Source organism: Equus caballus, chromosome 5, assembly GCF_041296265.1.
Source record: "Equus caballus isolate H_3958 breed thoroughbred chromosome 5, TB-T2T, whole genome shotgun sequence".
In the NCBI taxonomy this organism is placed as follows: domain Eukaryota; kingdom Metazoa; phylum Chordata; class Mammalia; order Perissodactyla; family Equidae; genus Equus; species Equus caballus.
This window is the reverse complement of record NC_091688.1, coordinates 24,299,383-24,321,168: the sequence shown is the minus strand read 5'-3', so window position 1 is coordinate 24,321,168 and position 21,786 is coordinate 24,299,383. Positions and strand designations below refer to the sequence as shown.

General features: G+C 36.6%; 1 protein-coding gene across 4 annotated transcripts in view; it reads left to right on the top strand.

Annotated features, from left to right (window-relative positions):
• LOC102147484 (uncharacterized) overlaps nt 1-21,786 on the top strand; it is a 38,744-nt gene that overhangs the window by 4,778 nt on the left and 12,180 nt on the right. For 2 of the 4 annotated variants that reach the window (XR_011438520.1, XM_014739685.3), the window contains exons 2-4: nt 14,513-14,594; nt 14,727-14,876; nt 18,701-18,770. Coding sequence is in view for 2 of the 4 variants with exons in the window: in XM_014739685.3 (XP_014595171.2) it covers nt 14,571-14,594; nt 14,727-14,876; nt 18,701-18,770 (244 nt within the window). In the remaining 2 variants the exon portion in view is untranslated. Of the gene's footprint in view, nt 1-14,512; nt 14,596-14,726; nt 14,877-18,700; nt 18,771-21,786 lie in introns of those variants that run through there. The other 2 variants (XR_011438521.1, XM_070266732.1) reach the window with 2 other exon arrangements.

The window sequence follows — 21,786 nt, the reverse complement described above, 5'->3', positions numbered from 1 at the left end:
AATAGCTGTAGGAATGACCACCATCTGTAATCCAGAGGGCTGGCTGGTGTGTCTTGCTTCACAAGAGGACACAGTGGCTGGAGCTCCTGACCAGCCGAGCTTTGCCTGACCTGACTTGGGCTTCCCGAGCAAAACTGCTTGCTCCTGCAATTAGCACCCCTACCTCCACCCCATCAAAGGGGCTACATTGCCGAAATAGCAGAGACATGGTGAAGAGTGAGGAGGGGTGGTAGCATTTGACATGGTCTTGGTAGTCTCTCTAAGAGAGGGCATTCACTACTTCTCTATGTTTTTCTTTCTATTTTAAAAATTTTGCATTTTTACAGACAGTAAACAAATAGAACATGTACATAAGCTTCAGAAAATATGTAACTGTCTTCATATTAGTGTTCAAAACAAACAAAAAGACAACTCAGTGAACTAGGGATGTAAACAAATCTGATAAAAGATGTCTACAAAACCTAGAGCTAACATCATCATTCTTAATGGTGAAAGATTGAATGTCCACTACCCACAAGATTGGGAAACAGATAGGGATGTTTATTTTCACTACTCCTATTCAATATTTTACTAGAAGTCCTGGCAGTTGCCTTAAGGAAGAAAAGGAAATAAAAGGCATGAAATAAAAGCTTGGAAAGGAAGAAATAAAATTATCCCTATCTTCAGATAGCATGTCTATGTAGTAAATCTCAAGAAATATGCAAAGAAGCTCTTAATAGGGGCTGGCCCCGTGGACGAGTGGTTGGGTTTGTGCACTCTGCTTTAGCGGCCCAGGGTTTGGCCAGTTCAGATCCTGGGCGCAGACCTAGCACCGCTCATCAAGCCATGCTGAGCTGCCGTCCCACATGCCACAACTAGGACCCACAACTAGAAACACAACTATGTACTAGGGGGCTTTGGGGAAAAGAAGGAAAAATAAAATCTTTAAAAAAGAAAAGAATAAGCTCTTAGTACTAATAAGTGAATTTAGCAAGGTGTGGGATAAAAGGTTAATGTACAAACATCAGTCATATTTCTATACTAGCTACAAACAGTTGGAGAGTGACCCACTCCCCTCCCCGGCAGGTGAAATACTTAGGTATAAATTTAACAAAAATATGTGTAGGATCTTTATGCTGAAGACCACAAAGCACTCTTGAAAGAAATCAAAGAACACCCGTACTGTGTTCATAGGTTAAAAGATTTAGTATAGTTAAAATGTCACTTCTCCCTAAATTGCTCTGTGAATTTAATGCAATTGCACTAAAAATACTAGCAGGATTTTTGTAGATAGAGATTAGTTGATTCTGAAGTTGTAAGGGAAGGTAAAGGAACTACAATAGCAAAAACAATTTTGCAAATGAAGAGTAAAGTTGAAGTTCACACAACCTCATTTTAAGACAACTATAAACCTACAGTAATCAAGACAGTGTGGTATGGTGAAAGGATAGATACATAGACCAATGGAACAGAACAGAGTCCAGAAATAGACTCACAGAATATGGCCAATTGATTTTTGACAGAGGTGCAAATACAATTCAATGGAGAAAGGACAGCCCTTTCAGTTGATGGTGCTGGGAAGGCTGAATATCCATATGTGAGAAGTAAACCTCGACCTACATCTCACACCATATATAAAAAATAACACAAAATGGATGATAGGCATAAAACTAAGAGCTAAAAACATACAGCTCTTGAAGAAAACAGAGGAGAAAATCTTTGTGACCTTGGATTGGGAAAGTGTTCTTAGATAGAACCCCAAAAGCGCTATCTTTAAAAATGGTAAGTTGGACCTTATCAAAATTAAAATATTTTGCTACATGAAGGACACTACAAAGAGGATGAAAGACAAGACATATTGGGAGAAAATATTTTCAAATCACATCCTTAACAAAGGACTTGTATCCAGAATATATAAAAAATTTTCAAAACCTAACAAGAAAACAATTCAATAAAAAAAGGGCAAAAATTGAACAGACACTTCACTAAGAAAGATATACAGATGGCAAATAAGCACTTGAAAAGATGTTCAACATCATTAATCATTAGGGAAATGCATTTAAAACCACAAGAAACATTACACACCTATTAGAATGGATAAAATAAAAAAAATAACAATACCAAATGCTGGCAAGGATGTGGAGAAACTGGAACATTCATACATTGCTGTGGGAATGCAAAATGCCACTCTGGAGAACAATTGTGCAATTTCTTATAAGTTAAGTGTACATTTACCATATAACGCAGCAATTCCACTTCTACTTGTTTATCCCAAAGAAATGAAAACTCATGTTAACACAAAAATCTGTACGTAAATGTTTATAGCATCGTTATTCATAATTGTCCAAAATGTCCCAAATCAAAGCTAGTTCAACATTTGAAAATCAATCAGTGTAATCCACCATATTAACAGACTAAAGTAGAAAAACTGCATGAACTAAATGTCCTTCAGTGAGTGAATGGATAAACACACTGGTTCATCCATACAATGGAATAGTATTCAGAAATAAAAAAGAATGAGCTATTGATATATTCAATAACTTGGATGAATCTCAAATGTGTTATATTAAGCAAAGAAAGCCAGTATCAATTGGTTGCATACTGTATGATTCCATTTATATGATAGTCTGAAGAGACAAAACTAAAGGGACAGAAAACACATCAGTGATTGCTAAGGGGTAAGGGTAGGGAGAGGGCCTGACAGCAAAGGGGTAGTATGAGGGCATTCTTGGAATATTGGAATTCTTCTGTATACTGTTAATGGTTGTTACAAGAACCTATACATGTCTTAAAACACATAGTACTGTGTAAACACACAAATTTTTACTGTATGTAAGTTTTTAAGTAATTTTTTAGGTTAAAAAGAAAAAAAGCACTCTAGTTAGCCTAGAATCTCTGTAAAATCCTACACTTGACCTTAACCATCCCTGCAACCACTATGCCATTTTTCTGCTGTCATGGTAAAATATAGTTTATGTTTATTGTCTTTATTTCCTTGCAAACCTTTCACTCTTTTAAAAATTAATTTATTTGAAAACATTCAGCAACATGATGCATGCACATGATTAAAAGATCAAGGAATATGGAAGGGTTTATAATGAAAAGCAACAGTCTCCATCTTACTTGCTTTCTTCTCATTCTACATCAAGCTCCCCAGAGACAGACATTTTAAATGTTTTCTATGTTTAGTTTCTTTGGTGATTATAGCTACATCTCTAAATAATATGTTTATACTGTTCTTTCTCAATTAATCAAATTTAGATGTTATCCCCTGACTTTCTGCTGTGTTAGGTGAGGAGCTATCTCACTTATATTATCCTTCACTTCACCGGCTGCCTTCTTCCTGGATTTGACAGTTTTAAGACTATTTCCTGCCTTGTTTACCCTTTTAATCTTAAACAAGACATTTAATCACGTTTCTTGTTCCAACAAGTTTTGTCAGTATCTCTTGACTGTGTAGGATGATATTCCCACCTTTCCCTCCATCTTTTCTCTCCCTTTACCTTTTATATTCTGTCAGCTGTAACTTCACATTTATAGCATTGTAATTGGATAAATTACTTTCTATTCTATAACTAGTTAAAATGTCCACATTGTCTTCTGTAACTTCTATAAGTTGAATTTAAAAGTTGAAAGCCAATAAAAAGAACATTTATATTATTGTGACTTTGCAAATATTGCTCACTGCAAGTCCTAGTAATGTGCTTGGATTATATTTCTCTTAAGGTCCACGGTCATATTTCTAGAAAAATGTTGCTAGCATTAATTAATTCTTAACAATTTTTATTAGAACCTATTGCAATTTTGTTCTAAATTGGACCAATTGCTTTTTAGTCTTTTGAACAGCTTTTTTCCTGAGATTTTACTTTTCTTTGAACTTCCAGGATTTTCCATGCTTTTGTAACCCTCACCTTCTGCTTTCTTTGTTTTCATTCTTATTTGGCTGGAACACATACTCAAGTAACTTTTCAGAAAGGGTACATGGGTGATAAATTTTCCAAATCTTTGTATGACTTGATTTTGCCTGCCTACTTTTTGATAACTTAGCTGAATATAGAGTTCTAGGTTTAAAATAATTTTCCTCCAGAACTGTAAAGAGCGTTTTTCAATATGTCCTACCATTCATTGATGAAAAGACTGATGCTAGTCTGAATCTTTCCCTTTTGTGACCTTTTCCCTTTGGAAGCATTTGGGAATGTCTCTTGAAAATTTCACCATGGGGTATCTAGGTATAGTGTTTTTCTTTCATTTTCTTTAGCAGTTAATATGGGTCTTTCCATTTGAACAGTTCTTTTTCTGTTTAGCTCTGAGAAATCATCCAATTTTTAATTTTCTCTCCTTTCTTTCTGAAATTCTCATTGTTTTTCTGTTAGGCCTCTTCAATTTTATACTCTGCGATTCTTATCTTTTCTCTCATTTTTCTAAACTGATTTTATGTTTTATGCCCTTTTTAAAGTTTTTATTTCTGCATAATATTTTTAACTACAAAGGCTGCTCTAATTTTCTGTGAATACTTCTTTTTTAGCCCCCTGCTTTTTTCTTTTATATGGGTGCAATATCTTCTAAACCTCTCTGAAGGAACAGATCATTTTTTTTTTCAGTTCTCTTTTGTTTCATCTTAGTTTTACTTTATCTTAGATTTTTTTATGCTGTAGATTTCCTTTAGATATCTGGTGCTCTTTGGTTGTCCATTCATAGCAAAGAATGAGGGAATAAGAAGGATGACATAATTTTTTGTACATGCATGAAGATTGTTAACTGCAGGCCTCACTTTTAAGGCTCTGCCATTTACTAGCTATGTGACCTTGGGCAAGTACTTAACCACTCTGTCTCATGTGAAAAAAAGTGAGATAATGATATGTTCTTTATTGTTTTGCTGTGTTAAATGAAGTAATGCATGTACAGTGCTTAGAACAGGGCCTGGGATATAGCAAACACTTATTTAATGTTAAATATTATTAAATAAGGTAGTCTGGCAGGAAGCTAGCTATTTCATTAGAGACTCAACCAAAAACGAGACTCGGGAAGGTGTTACTCTGAGGCATCAGAAGTTGTACTTGCTACCCTGGAGCTCCCCATGTTTCATTCATTTTCTTAACCGCTCCTTTTGAATTTTTGCTTGAGAGTAATCACTGGGTTGTATCATGGTATAAACAGATCATCTACAATCTCCCGTTTTCAGCACTGCTTCTTATTCTCATCCTCGTAGTCTCTCTCGCTTAGTGCGTCTTCTAGGTTCTGCTAGGCAGATCACTCCTTCTACTGTAATGTCTTTCTCAAGTATCCCAGGCTATACCACTCTTAGTTTCTCATGTCGACACATTCGCATCTGCTTTCTGGTTTTCAGACATTTGTTGAACCACATGATTCCCTTTTGGGTACTCTTTTATTTTTCCTGTTTTGAATTTATAAATTTTTATTGCTTAACTATCATTTTAATATGACTTCATGAAGAAATGTGGCCATCTTGTATGAGAAGCCTCATTCACTCTTTGTATGTTTTGAAGGGGGAGATTTACTTAATTTTAAATTTTTATCAAAATAATATTTACTGGACATTTAAAAAATCAAAATAGTGCTACAATACTCCATCCAACTCTCTACAGGCAGCTCCCTTCAATTCTTTTAGCCCTTTTTGTTAGTATATCTATATTTTTATTTTTTTCAGCTTAATTGGGGTATAATTGACAACTAAAATTGCAAGACATTTAAAGTGTACATATGATGATTTGATAAACATATACATAGTAAAATGATTCCCTTCATCAAGTTAATGAAAATATCAATCACCTCACCTATTTTTTTTTTTTTTGTGGGAACATTTAAGTTCTACTCTATTAGCTAATTTCAACAATACAGTGTTATCAGCCATAGTCACCATGTTTTACATTAGATCCTCAGATCTTATTCATCATATAACTGGAAATTTATACCCTTTTACCACCCTCTCCCTATTTCCCTTCCTCCTCAGTCCCTGGCTACCACTTTTCTACTCCCTGTTTCGATAAGTTCAACTCTTTATTTATTTATTTATTTTTAAGATTTCACATATAAGTGATACCATGCAGTATTTGTCTTTGTGTGGTTTATTTCACTTAGCATAATGCCCTCTAGTTTCATCCATGTTGTCACAAATGACAGGATTTCCTCCTTTTTTAAGGCTAAGTAGTAGTCCTTCATATATATAAAAATATATATAGTTCCATTAATATGGGACATTATTATATAATTATGTAATGTGATATAATATATATGCCATAATTATATATATACATACCCTACATTTTCTTTATTATTCGTCCATTATTGGACACTTAGATTGTTTCTATATCTTGGCAATTGTGAATAATGCTGTAATGAACATGGGAATATAGATATGCCTTTGAGATACTGCTTTTGTTTCCTTAGGATAAAGACCCAGAAGTGGGATTGCTGGATCATATGGTAGTTCTATCTGTAATTTCTTGAGGAACTTCCATACTGTTTTCCATAGCGGCTGTACTGGTTTGCATTCCTACCAACCATGTACAAGGGTTCCATTTTCTTCACATCCTCACCAACACTTATTATCTCTTGTCTTTTTGGTACTAGACATCCTAAAAGATGTGAAGTGATATCTCACTGTGGTTTTGATTTGCATTTCCCTGATGACTAGTGATGAGCACCTTTTCATGCACCTGTTGGCCATTTGTATGTCTTCTTAGGAGAAATGTCTCTTCAGGTCCTTTGCCCACTTTTTAACTGAGTTATTTGGGTTTTTTTTCTATTGAGTTGTATGAGTTCCTTATACGTATTGAATGTTTGTCTCTTATCAGATATATGATTTGAAAATATTCTTTTACATTGCATAGGTTGCCTTTTCATTTTGTTGATGGCTTCCTTTGTTGTGCAGAGCTTTTTAGTTTGATGTTGTCCCATTTGTTTATTTTTGCTTTTGCTTTTGGTGTCAAATCCAAAATATCATTGCCAAGACCAACAGGAAGGAGGTTGCCCTGTATGTTTTATTATAGAAATTTTGTGGTTTCGTGTCTTACACTTAAGTCTGTAATCCATTTTGAGCTGACTTTTGATAGTGGCCCAGTTTCATTTTTTTTTTGTATGTTGCTGTCCAGTTTTCCCAATGCCGTTTATTGAAGAGACTATACTTTCCCCATTGTGTGTCCTGGACATTCTTGTCAAAGATTAGTTGACAACATATGCGTGCATTTATTTCTGGTCTCTCTATTCTGTTTCATTGGCCTATTTTTTTTTTTTTTTTTTAATGGCTGGAGCCATTTTTGGTTCTTACAACTTGAAACCTTCTCACAACTTGGTTTCTGCTTGGAATCTAGTGGGTAGAGGCCAGGGATATAGCTAAATATCCTACAGTGCACGGGGAAGCCGTTCACAACAAAGAATAATCCAGCCCTAAATGATAATAGTGACAAGGTTGAGAAACTCTGCCCTAGTCTAAACCACCAAAATCTCTTACTTGAAATACTGTAATAACCATCTAACTGGATTTCCTTCTTTTACTTTTACCCTCATACAACCTCTTCCCCATGAAGCACAGCCATATGATACTTTGAAAACACAAATTCAGGGGCTGAACCCGTGGCCAAGTGGTTAAGTTTGCACGCTCCACTGCAGGCGGCCCAGTGTTTCGTTGGTTTGAGTCCTGGGCGTGGACATGGCACTGCTCATCGAACCACGCTGAGGCAGCGTCCCACATGCCACAACTAGAAGGACCCATAACGAAGAACATACAACTATGTACCGGGGGGCTTTGGGGAGAAAAAGGAAAAAAATAAAATCTTAAAAAAAAACACCACAAATTCATCTTGACACTCCCCTGCTTAAAACCCTCCACTTGCTTTCCACTAAGGATGAAATCCAGATTCCTTAACATAAAGGTGGTTTTATACTTCTACACTGTCTGGTCCTTACTTATTTATCACCTCATTACATACCACTCCCCCTTTGACTACTGTATTTGAAATTTACCTACCATCTTTCTGCACATCAAAAATGCTACACTTGTTCCTGCGTCAGGGCCTTTGAACTTATGTTCCATCTGCTTAAAAGTTCTCTCTTACAAGTTTTCACATGAATGGCTGATTTCTCATCTTTCAAATCTTAGGTCAAATGTCACCTCATTGAAGGCAGATGCTTCCTTCCAGGGTATTATCAATTATATCACTTGGTTATTTTCTTCTTAACACATCATTAGAAATTGTTTTGTTTTTTTAATTTCCAAAAACTAGAATGTAAGCTCTGTGAATGTAGAAATCTTGTCTGTTTATTCACCACTATCTTTTCAGTACTGGATCAGGGGCTTAGTAAATATTCTCTATATATGATCGTGTTTTCCACAAACAGTGAGACTTTCACTTCTTCCTTTCCAATTTGAATACCTTTTATTTCTTTTTCTTGCCTAATTGCTTTGGCCAAAACCTCCAGTACAATGTTGAATAGGAGTGCTGAGAGTGGGCACCCTTGTCTTGTTCCTGTTCTCAGAGGGATGGCTTTCTATTTTTCTCCATCAAGTATGATGTTGGCTGTGGGTTTGTCATATATGGCCTTTATTATGTTGAGGTACTTTCATTCTATACCCATTTTATTGAGAGTTTTTATTATAAATGGATGTTGGATCTAGTCAAATGCTTTCTCTGCATCTATTGAGATGATCATGTGATTTTTGTTCCTCATTTTGTTAATGTGCTGTATCGCATTGATTGATTTGTAGATGTTGAACCATCCCTGTGTCCCTGGAGTAAATCTCACATCATCATGGTGTATGATCCTTTAATGTATTGCTGTATTCAGTTTGCCAATATTTTGTTGAGGATTTTTGCATCTATGTTCATTAGAGATATTGGCCTATAATTTTCCTTCTTTTTCTTGTCCTTGTCTGGTTTTGGTATCAGGGTAATGTTGCCCTCATGGAATGAGTTAGGAAGCATTCTGTCTTCTTCAACTTTTTTGAATAGTTTGAGAAAGATAGGAATTAAATCTTCTTTGAGTGTTTGGTAAAATTCTCCAGAGAAGCCATCTGGTCTTGGACATTTGCTTTTTGGGAGGTTTTTGATTACTGTTTCAATCTCTTTACTTGTGATTGGCCTATTCAGATTCTTTATTTCTTCTTATTTTTTTTTGAGGAAGATTATCCCTGAGCTAACATCTACTGCCAATCCTCCTCTTTTTTGCTGAGAAAGACTGGCCCTGAACTAACATCCTTGCCCATCTTCCTCCACTTTATATGTGGGATGCCTGCCACAGCATGGCTTACCAAGCAGTGCCATGTCCACACCCAGGATCTGAACCAGTGAACCCCAGGCTGCCGAAGCAGAATGTGCCACTTAACCACTGAGCCACAGGGCCAGCCCTCTCTATTTCTTCTTGATTCAGTTTTGGGAGGTTGTATGAGTCTAACAATTTATCCATTTCTTCTGGGTTATCCATTTTGTTGGCATACAGTTTTTCATAGTATTCTCTTATCATCCTTTGTATTTCTGTGGTATCTCTTATAATTTCTCCTCTTTCATTTCTAATTTTATTTACTTGAGCCTTCTCTCTTTTTTTCTTAGTGAGTCTGCCTAAGGGTTTGTCAATTTTGTTTATCTTCTCAAAGAATCAGCTCTTAGTTTCATTAATCCTTTCTACTGTTTTTTTAGTCTCTATTTCATTTATTTCTGCTCCAATTTTTATTATTTCCCTCCTTCTGCTGACTTTGGGCTTTGTTTGTTCTTCTTTTTCTAGTTCACTTATGTATAGTTTAAGATTACTTATTTGAGGGGCTGGCCCAGTGGTGCAGTGGTTAAGTGCGCACGTTCCGTTTCTCAGTGGCCTGGGGTTTGCTGGTTCGGATCCCGGGTGTGGACATGGCACCGCTTTGCAAAAGCCATGCTGTGGTAGGCGTCCCACATATAAAGTGGAGGAAGATGAGCATGGATGTTAGCTCAGGGCCAGTCTTCCTCATCAAAAAGAGGAGGATTGGCAGCAGTTAGCTCAGAGCTAATCTTCTTCAAAAAATAAAAAAAGATTACTTATTTGAGATTTTTCTTCTTTGTTGAGTTGGGCCTGTATTGCTTAAATTTCCCTCTTAGAACCACTTTTGCTGTATCCCATAAGAGTTGGTATGTTGTATTTTCATTTTCATTGGTCTCCAGGTATTTTTTAATTTCTTCTTTGATTTCTTCATTAATCCAGTGATTGTTCAGTAGCATGTTGCTTAGTCTCCACATATTTGTAACTTTCCCAGCTTTTTTCTTGTAGTTGATTTCTAGTTTCATAGCATTGTGGTTGGAAAAGGTGCTTGATATTATTTCCGTGTTCTTAACTATACTGAGGTTTGCCTTGTTTCCCAACATTTGATCTATCTTTGAGACTGTTCCATGTGCACTTGAGAAGAATGTGTGTTCTGCTGTTCCTGGGTGGAATGTTCTCTACATATCTATTAAGTCCGTCTGATCTAGTGTTTCCTTTAAATCCAATATTTCCTTGTTGAATTTCTGTCTGGATGATCTATCCATTGATGTAAGGGGGGTGTTGAGGTTCCCTATTATTATTGTGTTGCTGTTAATTTCTCCATTTAGCTTTGTTAATAGTTGCTTTATATACTTTGGTGCTCCTATGTTAGGTGCATATATATTCATAAGTATTATGTCCTCTTGATGGAATGTCCCTTTTATCAGTATATACTGTCCCTCTTTGTCTCTCATTGTCTTTTTCATCTTGAGGTCTACTTTGTCTAAGTGTGACAACAACTGCTTTATTTCATTTGCCATTTGCTTTAGAGTATCATCTTCCATCCTTTCACTCTGAGCTTATGTTTGCCTTTAGAGCTGAGATGCATTTCCTTGAAGCAGCATATTTTTGTGTCTTGTTTCTTAATTCATCCCGCTACTCTGTGTCTTTTGGTGGAGAAGTCAATCCATTTACATTTAGAGTGATTAATATATAAGGGCTTAATACTGCCATTTTATTTCTTGTTTTCCAATTGTCGTGTTTATCCATTGTTTCTCTTCCCTCCTATCTCTGACTGCCATTTCAGTTTGGTAGTTTTCTATGATGGTTTTCTCAGTTTTCTCTTTATTTATGAATTGTAGCTCTGCTCTGATTTTTTGTTTAGTGGTTACCATGAGGTTTGTATAAAAGATCTTACAGATGACATAGTCCATTTTCTGATAACCTCTTATCTCCATTAGACTAAGCAGGTTCCATCCCTTTCCTCTTCCCCCTCTGATTTATTGTTGTCACAAATTATTCTATTTTGTGTTGTGACTTTGTGACTAAATTGAAGTGTTTATAGTTATTTTTGATGCTTTCCTTCCCTTTATCTTTTATGTTATAATTGTTTGCTAAGCTGTTCTGATAGAGAGCTGCAATTTGCTGATTTTGTCTGTCTATCTCCTCACTCAAAGCTTTGTAAACTTTTGCCTTTTTGTTTCAGGTATGAGGGCTTCCTTCATCATTTTGTGTAAGGAAGGTCTAGTGGTGATGAACTCCATCAGCTTTTGTTTAATCTGGAAAAGCTTTATTTCTCCATCATATCTGAAGCATAGTTTTGCTGAGTAGAATATTCTTTTCTGGAAGTTTTTGTCTTTCTGTATTCTGAATATATTGTTACATTCTCTCCTGGCCTGTAAGATTTCTGCTGAGAAATCCACTGAAAGCCTGCTAGGGTTTCCTTTGTAGATTATTCTCTTCTGCCTTGCTGCCGTTAATATTTTTTGTTTGTCATTGACTTTTGCCAGTTTTAATGTTATATGCCTTGGAGAAGGTCTTTTTGCATTGATGTAATTAGGAGTTCTGTTGGCTTCATGTACTTGTAAGTCCAGTTCTTTCCCCGGGTTTGGGAGCTTCTCAGCTATTATTTCTTTGAACAAGCTCTCTGCTCCTTTCCCCCTCACTTCTCCCTCTTGAATACCTGTAAGCCTTATGTTGCTTTTCCTAATTGAGTCAGATATTTCTTGAAGAGTTTCTTCATTTTTAAAATATCTTAGTTCTCTCTTCTTCTCCACTTGAAGCATTTCTATATTTCTATCCTCTAAGCACTAATTCTGTCCTCCATAATGCCAGCTCTATTTTTTAAGGATTCTAGATTATTTTTTATCTTATTAATTGTGTTCTTCATATCCCGGATTTCTGGTTTTTTTTTTTTTTTTTTTTTTTTGTAGAGTTTCAGTCTCTTTAGTGAAGTATTCCTTCTGCTCATTAATTTTATTGCTGAACTCATTGAACTGTTTTTCTGAGTTTTCTTGTAACTCATTGAGTTTTTAAATGACAACTATTTTGAATTCTCTGTCATTTAGATTGTAGATTTCTGTGAGTTCAGGGTTGGTTTCTGGAGACTTGTCATTTTCTTTCTGCTCTGAAGTGTTGCTGTAGTTTTTCATGGTGTTTGATGAACTGATCTTTTGCTAGTGCATTTGTGGTAGTATTAGGTCTCAGAGTCCACCTGCCACCACTAGGGGAAGCAAGAGCTGTGTGTCTGATCCCACCTCATCTGCTGGAAGTTGTGTGGGTATGGCTGCTCTGTGTTTGTGCAGGCTAGCCACAGCCACTCAGTGGCTCACTCTTGTGGAGACAGGGCCACTGTGCCTCTCTGCTTAGCACACGGGTTGTGCAGGTGTGGGCTGGCGCTGTGCTTCTGGTGGTTTAGTTAAGCCACCATGCTTCATGAGTGGGGCACCTTCATGGGGGCTGAGCCCTGGCTACTCGATGGGAAGAGTCCCACTGGTGGGGCCACTGGAGCACAGTGGGCACTCCTGCAGGCTGGCCTGCCCTTGCTTCTTCATACAGTCATGCCAGCTGTTGTGCTGGCATGCAGGGCTCCTTCGCAGGGGCCAAGCTGCAGCCACTCGGTGGGGAGTGTTCCCCCTAGCAGGGCCTCCACAGCACGGTGGGTGCTCCTGTAGGCCAGGATAGTGTTTGCGCCTGGGCTGGGCTGTCTCCACCTCCTCCTTGTGTCATGCCAGCCACTGTGTGAGGACCCACAACTTGGCTTGCTGCTGCTGTGGAGTGGGAGGGGTACACTCACCCATCTCCACTGCTTGCTGGGGATCCAGTCCATTCACCTTCAGATGTATAACTGTGTGGGTCTCTCAAGGGTCCTGTTGTTCTGTGTGGGTATCCTTCGTTGGTCAATGAATGTCCATTTAGTTGTAGTTCAGAGGAGGAGAGACAATGGGAGCAGCTCATTCCACCGTGTTGCTGATGTCACTCCATAAATTTGCTGTATGAGTGCATGAACTAGAAGAAAAATGATTTTACCTACAGAAATGGCTAAGTTTCTGGAAAAGCTTGGTTTTACATTAAAATGCAAGGTGATAGTAGATGATCCAAGGAAAATGTTTATTAAACAGAGATGAGGAGTTGGAGATCTGGACAAATAAAAGGGCTGGAGGAGGAATATATTCATTGAAATCATTTGACTACATGAGATTTCTAAGAAAGCAGCATTTCTTAAAGTGTAGTCTCAAGGCTTCTTGAATCACTAAGATATCCCTCCAGATCTTCTAAATGAAGATCTCTGGGTGTGGAGCACAGGAATCTGCCTTTTAACAAATTCCTTGGTGTTTCTTATGTGCACTAAAGTTCAGGAGCTAATGGAATAGTGTATAGAGAGGAACAATCAAAAGATTCAGGACTGAGCCCTAAGATGGCCTCTCTTTAAGAGTGGGAGGAAAACATGGAGCCCAAGAATGAGATAAGGCATGATGTGCTGCAGGTGCCAGGGAGAACATCTCAGCTATGAAGGGGAGCGACAATCACAGCTATCCTTGACTGGTCTATTAGTCTACTCAGGCTGCCATAACAAAATACCACAGACTGTGTGGCTTAAACAAGAGGAATTTATATTCTCAGAGTTCTGGAAACTGCAGAGTTCAAGATTAAGATTCTAACAGTGTTTGGCTTCTGGTGAGAACTTTCTTCCTGGCTTGCAGATGGCCTCCTTGTTGCTGCACCCCCACGTGGCATTTTCTTTGTGGTGCATGGGGAGACAGAGAGAGATTCCTCTCTCTCTTTCTTCTTATAAGGTCACTAGTCCTGTCAGATTATGGGTCCACCCTTATGATTGCATTTTACTTTAATTACTTCCTAAAGACACTATTTATAAATACAGTCACATTGGGGGTTAGAACTTCAATAAATGAATTTTGGAGGGATGCAATTCAGTCTATTGGTATTTCCCTTTAACAACAACCAGCTTGATCATATGATCCAAGAGTATCACCACATCAATTCTAAATTCTTGTTCTTTTAGGCTATAACTCAAAGTTCAACTAAAACAGGGTGCTTATTTTGATAGAATCTGAATGAGATTTTTACCGAGGTTATGGAAATACATATTTGATTTTTGTTTTGATGACAGACACTCAAATTAGTGTATGAAAGGTTACCATTTAGTGGAAATACAGAACCATTTTCTGAATAACTAACACCCGACCCTCTTTCCATTCAGAATTTAAAACATGGTTTCCATGTCCTCAAAAAGCATCATTTTTTTTTTTAAATTCTCTAATAAGTTGTCAATATTTTGGTTTTACAGACATGGCAGGCAAGTTTTATAGACATGGATAAGAAGTCCATACACAGAAGTCCTGAAGATGCCGGGACCGGCAGAAATGGAGGTATGAATCTTACTTGCTTTAAGACCTTTTGAGTAAATTCAAGTACGTTTGATAAATTATTTTATTTGTTTCTCTCTCATTTGTTGCTAATATTTGAGAGAATAATTGTGTTGCATTTTATATCAATCTAAGGTAAACATAGACCAAAGAAAAAAGAAGAGCGAAACCAAAAACACCACCAATCCCGACATAGATCATCAGCATCTCATTCTTCAGATGACAATGTGTTTCCTTCTTTTTCGTCATCATCTTCAGGAAGTCAGACCGATTCAAGTAGTGAAGGCATGTTTATTACCCTGTTAAGGTTTTTTCATTTATAAGTTAGATGATTTAGAAAGAAAATTCATTAAAACTCCTACTAGCTACTGATGACATTTGGGTTTCTGATTCTTTCCCAAGTGATATGCTTACACTTCTATTTCTTGATTTATCAGTGGACTAATCAGAGTTCTTGATTGTAATCAAAGGAAGCTGACTCTGGCTGATTTAAATGGGAAAAGAATTTATTGAAAGGACACAGTAACTCACGGAATTGCCAAAAACCCTAGAGAACTAATCTCTGAATATGAATAGGAACAAAGTGAAATTTGGCAGCTAGAACCATAGGAAGTCCTGCCACAGGGCCCAGTCTGGTAAGGGCACACTGCCACCACTGCCACCACTGAACCTGGATGCCTCAACTTGCATTGCCATGGTCACTAAATGCCACCACTGTCATCACCGCCATTGCTGTCACTAGACACTGGGTATTGCTGCCACCCCTGCACAATGGATTCTTCACTATCTCTGCTTCTTTGTGTCGCTGTCTCCTGGGCAGCGATCGACTGAGCCTAAATCACATGCCCATGTCCTAGCTGCAGAGAAAACTGGGAAAGCAATTATTGGCCTTTTCAGCATTGATGGCGGGAGGCATGCAGAGGAATAGTCACCAAACATAGGAATGAGAATCAGATCCTGGGCAATCAAAATATAACAAATATTCTCCCCATTCAACTCTAGACAATATCTATTGATTAGCTCAGTTCAGATTACTCCTTTGTCTCACCTACCTTTATCCTCTCAGTGTTTGTTAGTTGTCTTGTAATTAATTTTTCTATTCTTTAATATGGTATCAATAACATTTTACTTGTAATTATACTTTTTGTTCCATTAACTTTAGTCAATTATTTTACTCTCTTTTATATAAATACCTCTATCCTTTCCTGCATCTTTTATTCCTAATGTCTTTTTTTTAACATTTTCAATAGTTGACATTTATAGTCTTATCTACAATGAAAAATAACTCTTTCATTTTTTTTTGTCCAAAGATTCACTTTAAAGCTTCAAAACCAATAATCAGCATTTAAATCACTATATAAATATTGCTATTGCAGTGCCAAGTCATGCGCTAGGATTACATTTCCCTTTTTTCTGAGACTTTCAAAAGAGAATGTTTCTAGAATGTTTCTAGTCACAAACATCAAGTGCATTCATATTCCATCAGTTGCTTAAAACTATGCCACGTCTTGGTATTACTTCATATTTGAACCATGACTTTCTTGTACAGTTCTTGTTTTTCGTAGAGTTTCTAGTTCTGCTGGTTTTTTTAATTATTGACAGAAAGATAATGTAACTTCACCATAATAAAAAGATTTTCCATCCTTTTCATCATACTGTCGCATGGAGTTCATTTATTTTTCCCGGAGATGTTCTTACCTGACTCTTGTAAACTAGACCACTTTATACCCTCAAGGCCTGACAGATAGTTGTCATCTTAGAATTTCCTCTCACTGCTCTTGTTGGTTGGATCTGTTGTTTACTAGATCCATGTCTTCTTCTCTCTTGGTTTTCTGCCTCGACTGTTAGAATACGCAGTCAAATACCTTTTTCAAAACATATGTTTGGGAGGTAAACTTTCTGAGTCTTTGCATATCTCAAAATATCATTATTCTGCTCTCACACTGATGGATAGTTTCAAAACGATTTCCCCTAATTTCAGTTTCCAGAGGCAGTCACGTCAATCTCTTTTAGCAGTATGTTTTGATATCTGTCTCTGAATCTTTAAATAACCTTAAAATAACCTGTTCATTTTTTCACTTTTCAGTTAGTCTCTATAGAAGATAAGAATTTAGCCACCTTTTAAAAAAATCACCATTTCCCCCCGACATTCATTTCTTCCTGTCATCTTTCTAAATAGGATTTCATTATTGTAACTTGGATAATTTCACTATTCAAAAATTTCATTATTATGACTTTACAAACATATTTACAGCTGAACCTTATAATGGTTTGCTTCTAGCACAACTTTTTGTTTTCTTTTCACCTAATAATTATCTTTTAAAAAATTTGTTTCATTGTCTGTGTTTGTGTTATATAATAGTAATCTAAATTTCCTTTCGAAATATTCAAATACATCAGTACTTTGTTAATTTCATTTTGGGGATCCTCTCCTGGATCCTGTTACCGTGCTCCATCTGGAATTACTCCTTTCTAGGCTTGTTAAACAGCTGTGATATTAGAATCTCTTTTCATCTTCATTCTGGAATTTCCTTTACCTCTCTTTTGGGTTTGATCACCTGTTTTCTGGATTCTATGCTTTCCTCCTTCTTTGTTTTTCTCTTATTTTATTGGAGCACTCCTTCTAGTAACTTTCAGGAAAAAGAGGGACAGTTAATTCCTATTCTGTTTGTAGTTGTGGGTTTATGCCAGTAAATAAATTTCCTTTATTGACTTCTGTTTCCAGTGAGATAAGTAGTTAGCAGGAAACCAGTGCTTCTACTATAAACAACTAGATAAAAAGCAGAAATTATTGTTTAAAGGAAGTGGAGAGCTGTTAAGACAATGAGGACTGGAGGGATTAAGATTCTAGAGAGGAAAGAACTATAGAGAAGTGAAATGATACAAAGATGAGTGTTTGGGACTCACCATGGGTTGGAGAATACAAGAGGCCCTCTGTTGAAAACCCAGGAGGGGCATGGATGAATCGGAGGTAAACTGAGCCTTACCAAGACTTTAATCTCCTCTCAGCACAGGCCCTGATTGGGTTTATATGATCATCCATCATTTTATTTGCCTAGTGGAAGAAGGGTGAATCATCTTAGGAGGAAGATAACATCATCTACACCCTCTAGAATTTTGTAATACAAAATACCTAGCTTTTAATAAAAAAATGGCTAAACAGTCTGACATGACCTAAAAACAAGATTTAAAAATTATATAAATAACAGCCCTACAGGTAATCCAGATATTGGAGTTAACTGGCACTGAATTTTACAGTTGTGATTAATGTGTTCAATAAAATAGAGATTTGTAAACTAAAAATAATCAAGTGGAAATTTTGGAATAAAATGTGCGTTATCTAAAATTAACAATTCAGATAGGTTTATCAGCAGATTAAATGCAACAAAAAGACAGAATTAGCAAACTGGAAGTTAAGTTAGGGGAAAGAAAAAAGAGTGGAAGATACAGAAGAGAGCATCAGAAACATGTGAGACACAGTGAAGAGGTCAAACATGGAATAGGAATCTAAGAAGGAGGGAAGAGAGACTGAGGAAGAAACAATATTTGGAGAGAATAATGGCCAAAACTTTCCAAAATGCATGAAAAACATCAACTACAGATTCAAGAAACTTTGAAAACCACAAGCTAGATAATACAAAAAAATCACGTGAAGAACTTTCACTTCTAGTCAGGAATATGGTTGCCTCTTACAGCATTGAGTGGTTAATATGGTGGCAGGTTATAGTCTCCTTCTCCACTTTCTTATTAAAATAATTCATTTTTTATTTGCTCAATAAAGTGTTTAACAGTTGCACTTATGTAGTTCCTGCTAATAAGCATAATACCTTATGTTTTCTAGATTAACTAGAGCTTGGATTCTAGTGGACTCTTAGGTGTGTTTTCCTCTAGATGAGTTCCTAAGTGCCACATATTTATAATATTGGGATACAGTTATAATTAAATAACTCATTTTGTCTGTTATTTGTGTCTTGCAAGATTTTTCCAACCAGCATAATAAAGTTAATGAAAATATCAATCTTAATTATTCTAATTCTTCAAATTCTTTAGTCAATAAAATGACTTTTACTGATAGAGGTTAAACTTCCAATTCTTTTAAAAACTTTTAGGTGCTCCCCAGGGAAAAATTAAAAGAAAGAGAGAAGAGAAAAGGGGTAAATGGAAAAAAAAGAAAGAGAGGTAGGTAATTGTGAATAATATAAGAATAAAATTTAGCAATTAGAGTATTCTGCACTTTCTTATTAATTAAGGAAAACAAAATCTACAGGGAATTTGAAGAGATATAAAGGGAAGGAGTGGTTTAACATGGTAGTTAATACTGAGCTAACTTAATAGGATCCTTTTCCTTCTTTTCAAATACTCAGAAAACTATACAGACAGGTAAACCTTACATTTGCAATTCTATACTCAAGTGAGTAAATTTGAAGGTCTAATTGGCTTTATTAAATGATTCATGAATCAGGCAGTATCTCTTGTGGCAAGAAGAGAGATACTCTGAGGTGTTATACAAAATGAAAGGCTTTAATATAAAGGAGGGTAGAACAAGAAGTCATGAGCAAGAGAAAAATGATAGTTCATTAGAGGAAAGTAAGAGTTCAGGTGACAATGGCTTCTCATTGGCTGAGCTGTGGCATTTCCATTGACTGGGCTTGTTGCTGGGCAAGAAGAAAATCTTCTTTCCTCCTTCTGGATTAGTAAAGTAGTTGCACTTCCTGTTTGGGAATACAAGGTACATCTCTTACTGTTGGGGGTCTGTAATTAATGTCTTCCTGTTTGGGGTATTTGATGACAAGTGATAGGGCATGAGAACTCCTTTTACAGGTCCTCCTAACTCCAATTTTACATAAGGTTTCCTTTATTAATTTTCACAGTTCTTCCCTTTTGATCAGAATCTTTCTCTGCAAGCATTGCTGATCAAGAATCAGGTTTTCCAAATTCAGTAGCCTTCGTCCCTTGGTGCAGGAAGGACCTTTACTGGGTGTCATGTCCCAAATTGGAGGGAAATTGCATGGACCAGAAATTGCTTGAGGCCACATTTGAATAACAAGGAAAGGTAGTATGGAGAACTCTCAGGTGTTTCTTATACTTACAGGGTGAACTAAGGGGTCATTGTTGTCTTGGACAGATTGAGGTTTCTGGTGACAAATCCAAAAATCAGAGAGGTTTCTCCCTTTTGCAATAGATTGGGAAATGCAGACAAGGGCATTGTACTTCCAAAAAAGAGAGGGAGAAAATGAAGAAGCAACAGTGAGAAAAGGGTGTACAAGCATGGTCCAGTCATCTTGAGAAAGCTGTCTCCTTCAGATGCCATCTGCTTCAGTTCCTGTAAATCTTTAATTTCAGGTCACCAGATGGGGTGCAGGTCCAGTTGGGATTTGGTGCTTTCTTTAGGTGTGACACATGAATCCAAAAGTCCACTCCCTAGAGTCTGGCAGCAAAAGAGGGTTAGTCAACAGTACCTGATAGGGGCAGTGATAATTTTAAGAAGTTTGCAAGGCTTTTGTTAAGGCTCATATAATTTTCCCAGTGAAACAGGTGCCTCAATCACTGAAGACTTCAGAAGGTATAAGCCAAGTGGGAGATATATTCTCTAACACTTCCTTTGCCACAGTGAGGACATCAGCCTTACAACAGGGGAAGGCTTTAACCCATCTGGGGAACATACATACAATAACAAGAACATATTGATAACCCATGCTAAATGGCAGTTGAATGAAGTCCAGCTGCAGGTGTCCAAAGGGTCCAGAGAGAGAGGAGGTCTGAGGCCTCTGGGGACAAAAATAGTTTTTCCAGGATTATGGACCTGGAAGGTCACATATTGCTGGTGGACTGTTTTTGAAATTTTGTAGAAGTCTCTCCACCAATGTTGATTCATAATCGAGTCATCTTAAATGCACTATAGTGGTTGAAGGAATGCAAAAAACAAAAAATGAGGTTTGCTGGGGAACCAGGAAGAACCAAGCAGGTGTCTTGGGTTACCCATAGCCTGAACTGTTCATTTAATATACAGCCATTTTGTTCTCTGACTCAGGAGCAGACTGTTGCCATCAAGATGGCAAAAGTCTGGCAAAAAGGGATCATTTTCAATTTTTTTTTTCAGGAGCAGAATAGACTCCATCCACATGTGCCACAATCCTTATAGATTCTGTTGCTGATGCCTTTGCCAGAAAGTCAGCTAGGGCATTTCTATGACATTCAGATTCAGTGTTTTTAATGTGAGCCTCAGTTTTGATGACAGAGACCCAGTTCAGTTTTATGACTTTCCTTTCTATGAATCTTCTTGAAGATGAGGCCTTTTTGCCAAAACATCAGAGTAACTATAAATGATAAAACACTTTAAAAATGGTTCATTATAATGCAATTGACACAGAAATTTGGTTATTTCTGTGACATATAACATTTTAAGATAATAACTAGAATTATGACTGATAACATTATAGCAAGACTTAGTAGAATTTTAGGAATTTCACACAATTTCTAGAACACTTATATGCCTGTGCAGACACAGCATAAAGAAGGCTTAATATTACTTTTATTTGACAATGCTTTCCAAGTAATTTAACATACCAGGTAAGCCTAATTAATTTCAATATTTCCATTTTATAAGGAGAGAAAACAGATTCTTTGAAATGCTTCAGGGGCCCTCTGGAAAATCTCAGTTATTTTGTGGTCAAGAGAATTTGATTTTGGGAAATTTGTCAAAGATATCAAAAAATTTGGACACTTGACTAAATAGGATCACAAATCAATATGGAACAATACTTAATTATCTGTTTAACCAAAGTGACAATAAAAGATTTCAAAAGCAAATACAAATCATGAGCAGAACTTAGCTCTTTTAGCAGATTTACTTAAGAAATCAAAGACTCAATAAAGCATCGCATAATCTCTTATCAGGAGCAGACCAACAGTCCAGGAAAACTTTGTGTTCTTTTAACAGAGAGAAAAACAAATTCTAATTATGCACCAGCTTACTTTTGGTATTAAAATTCATTTACTTAAATTTATTCCAATCTTAGCCAGTCCTGACCACATATAAAATTCCTTTCCCTTTTTATTTCCAGTAGCTTTAATAACATATGTTAGAATTTTTAGTCTTTAAAAACCTTTAATTTCCAGTGGAAACCAAGAAGTAAGCAATTATAAACTGTCTTTTACATTAGCATTCTATGGATTGGCAGACTTATAAATACTT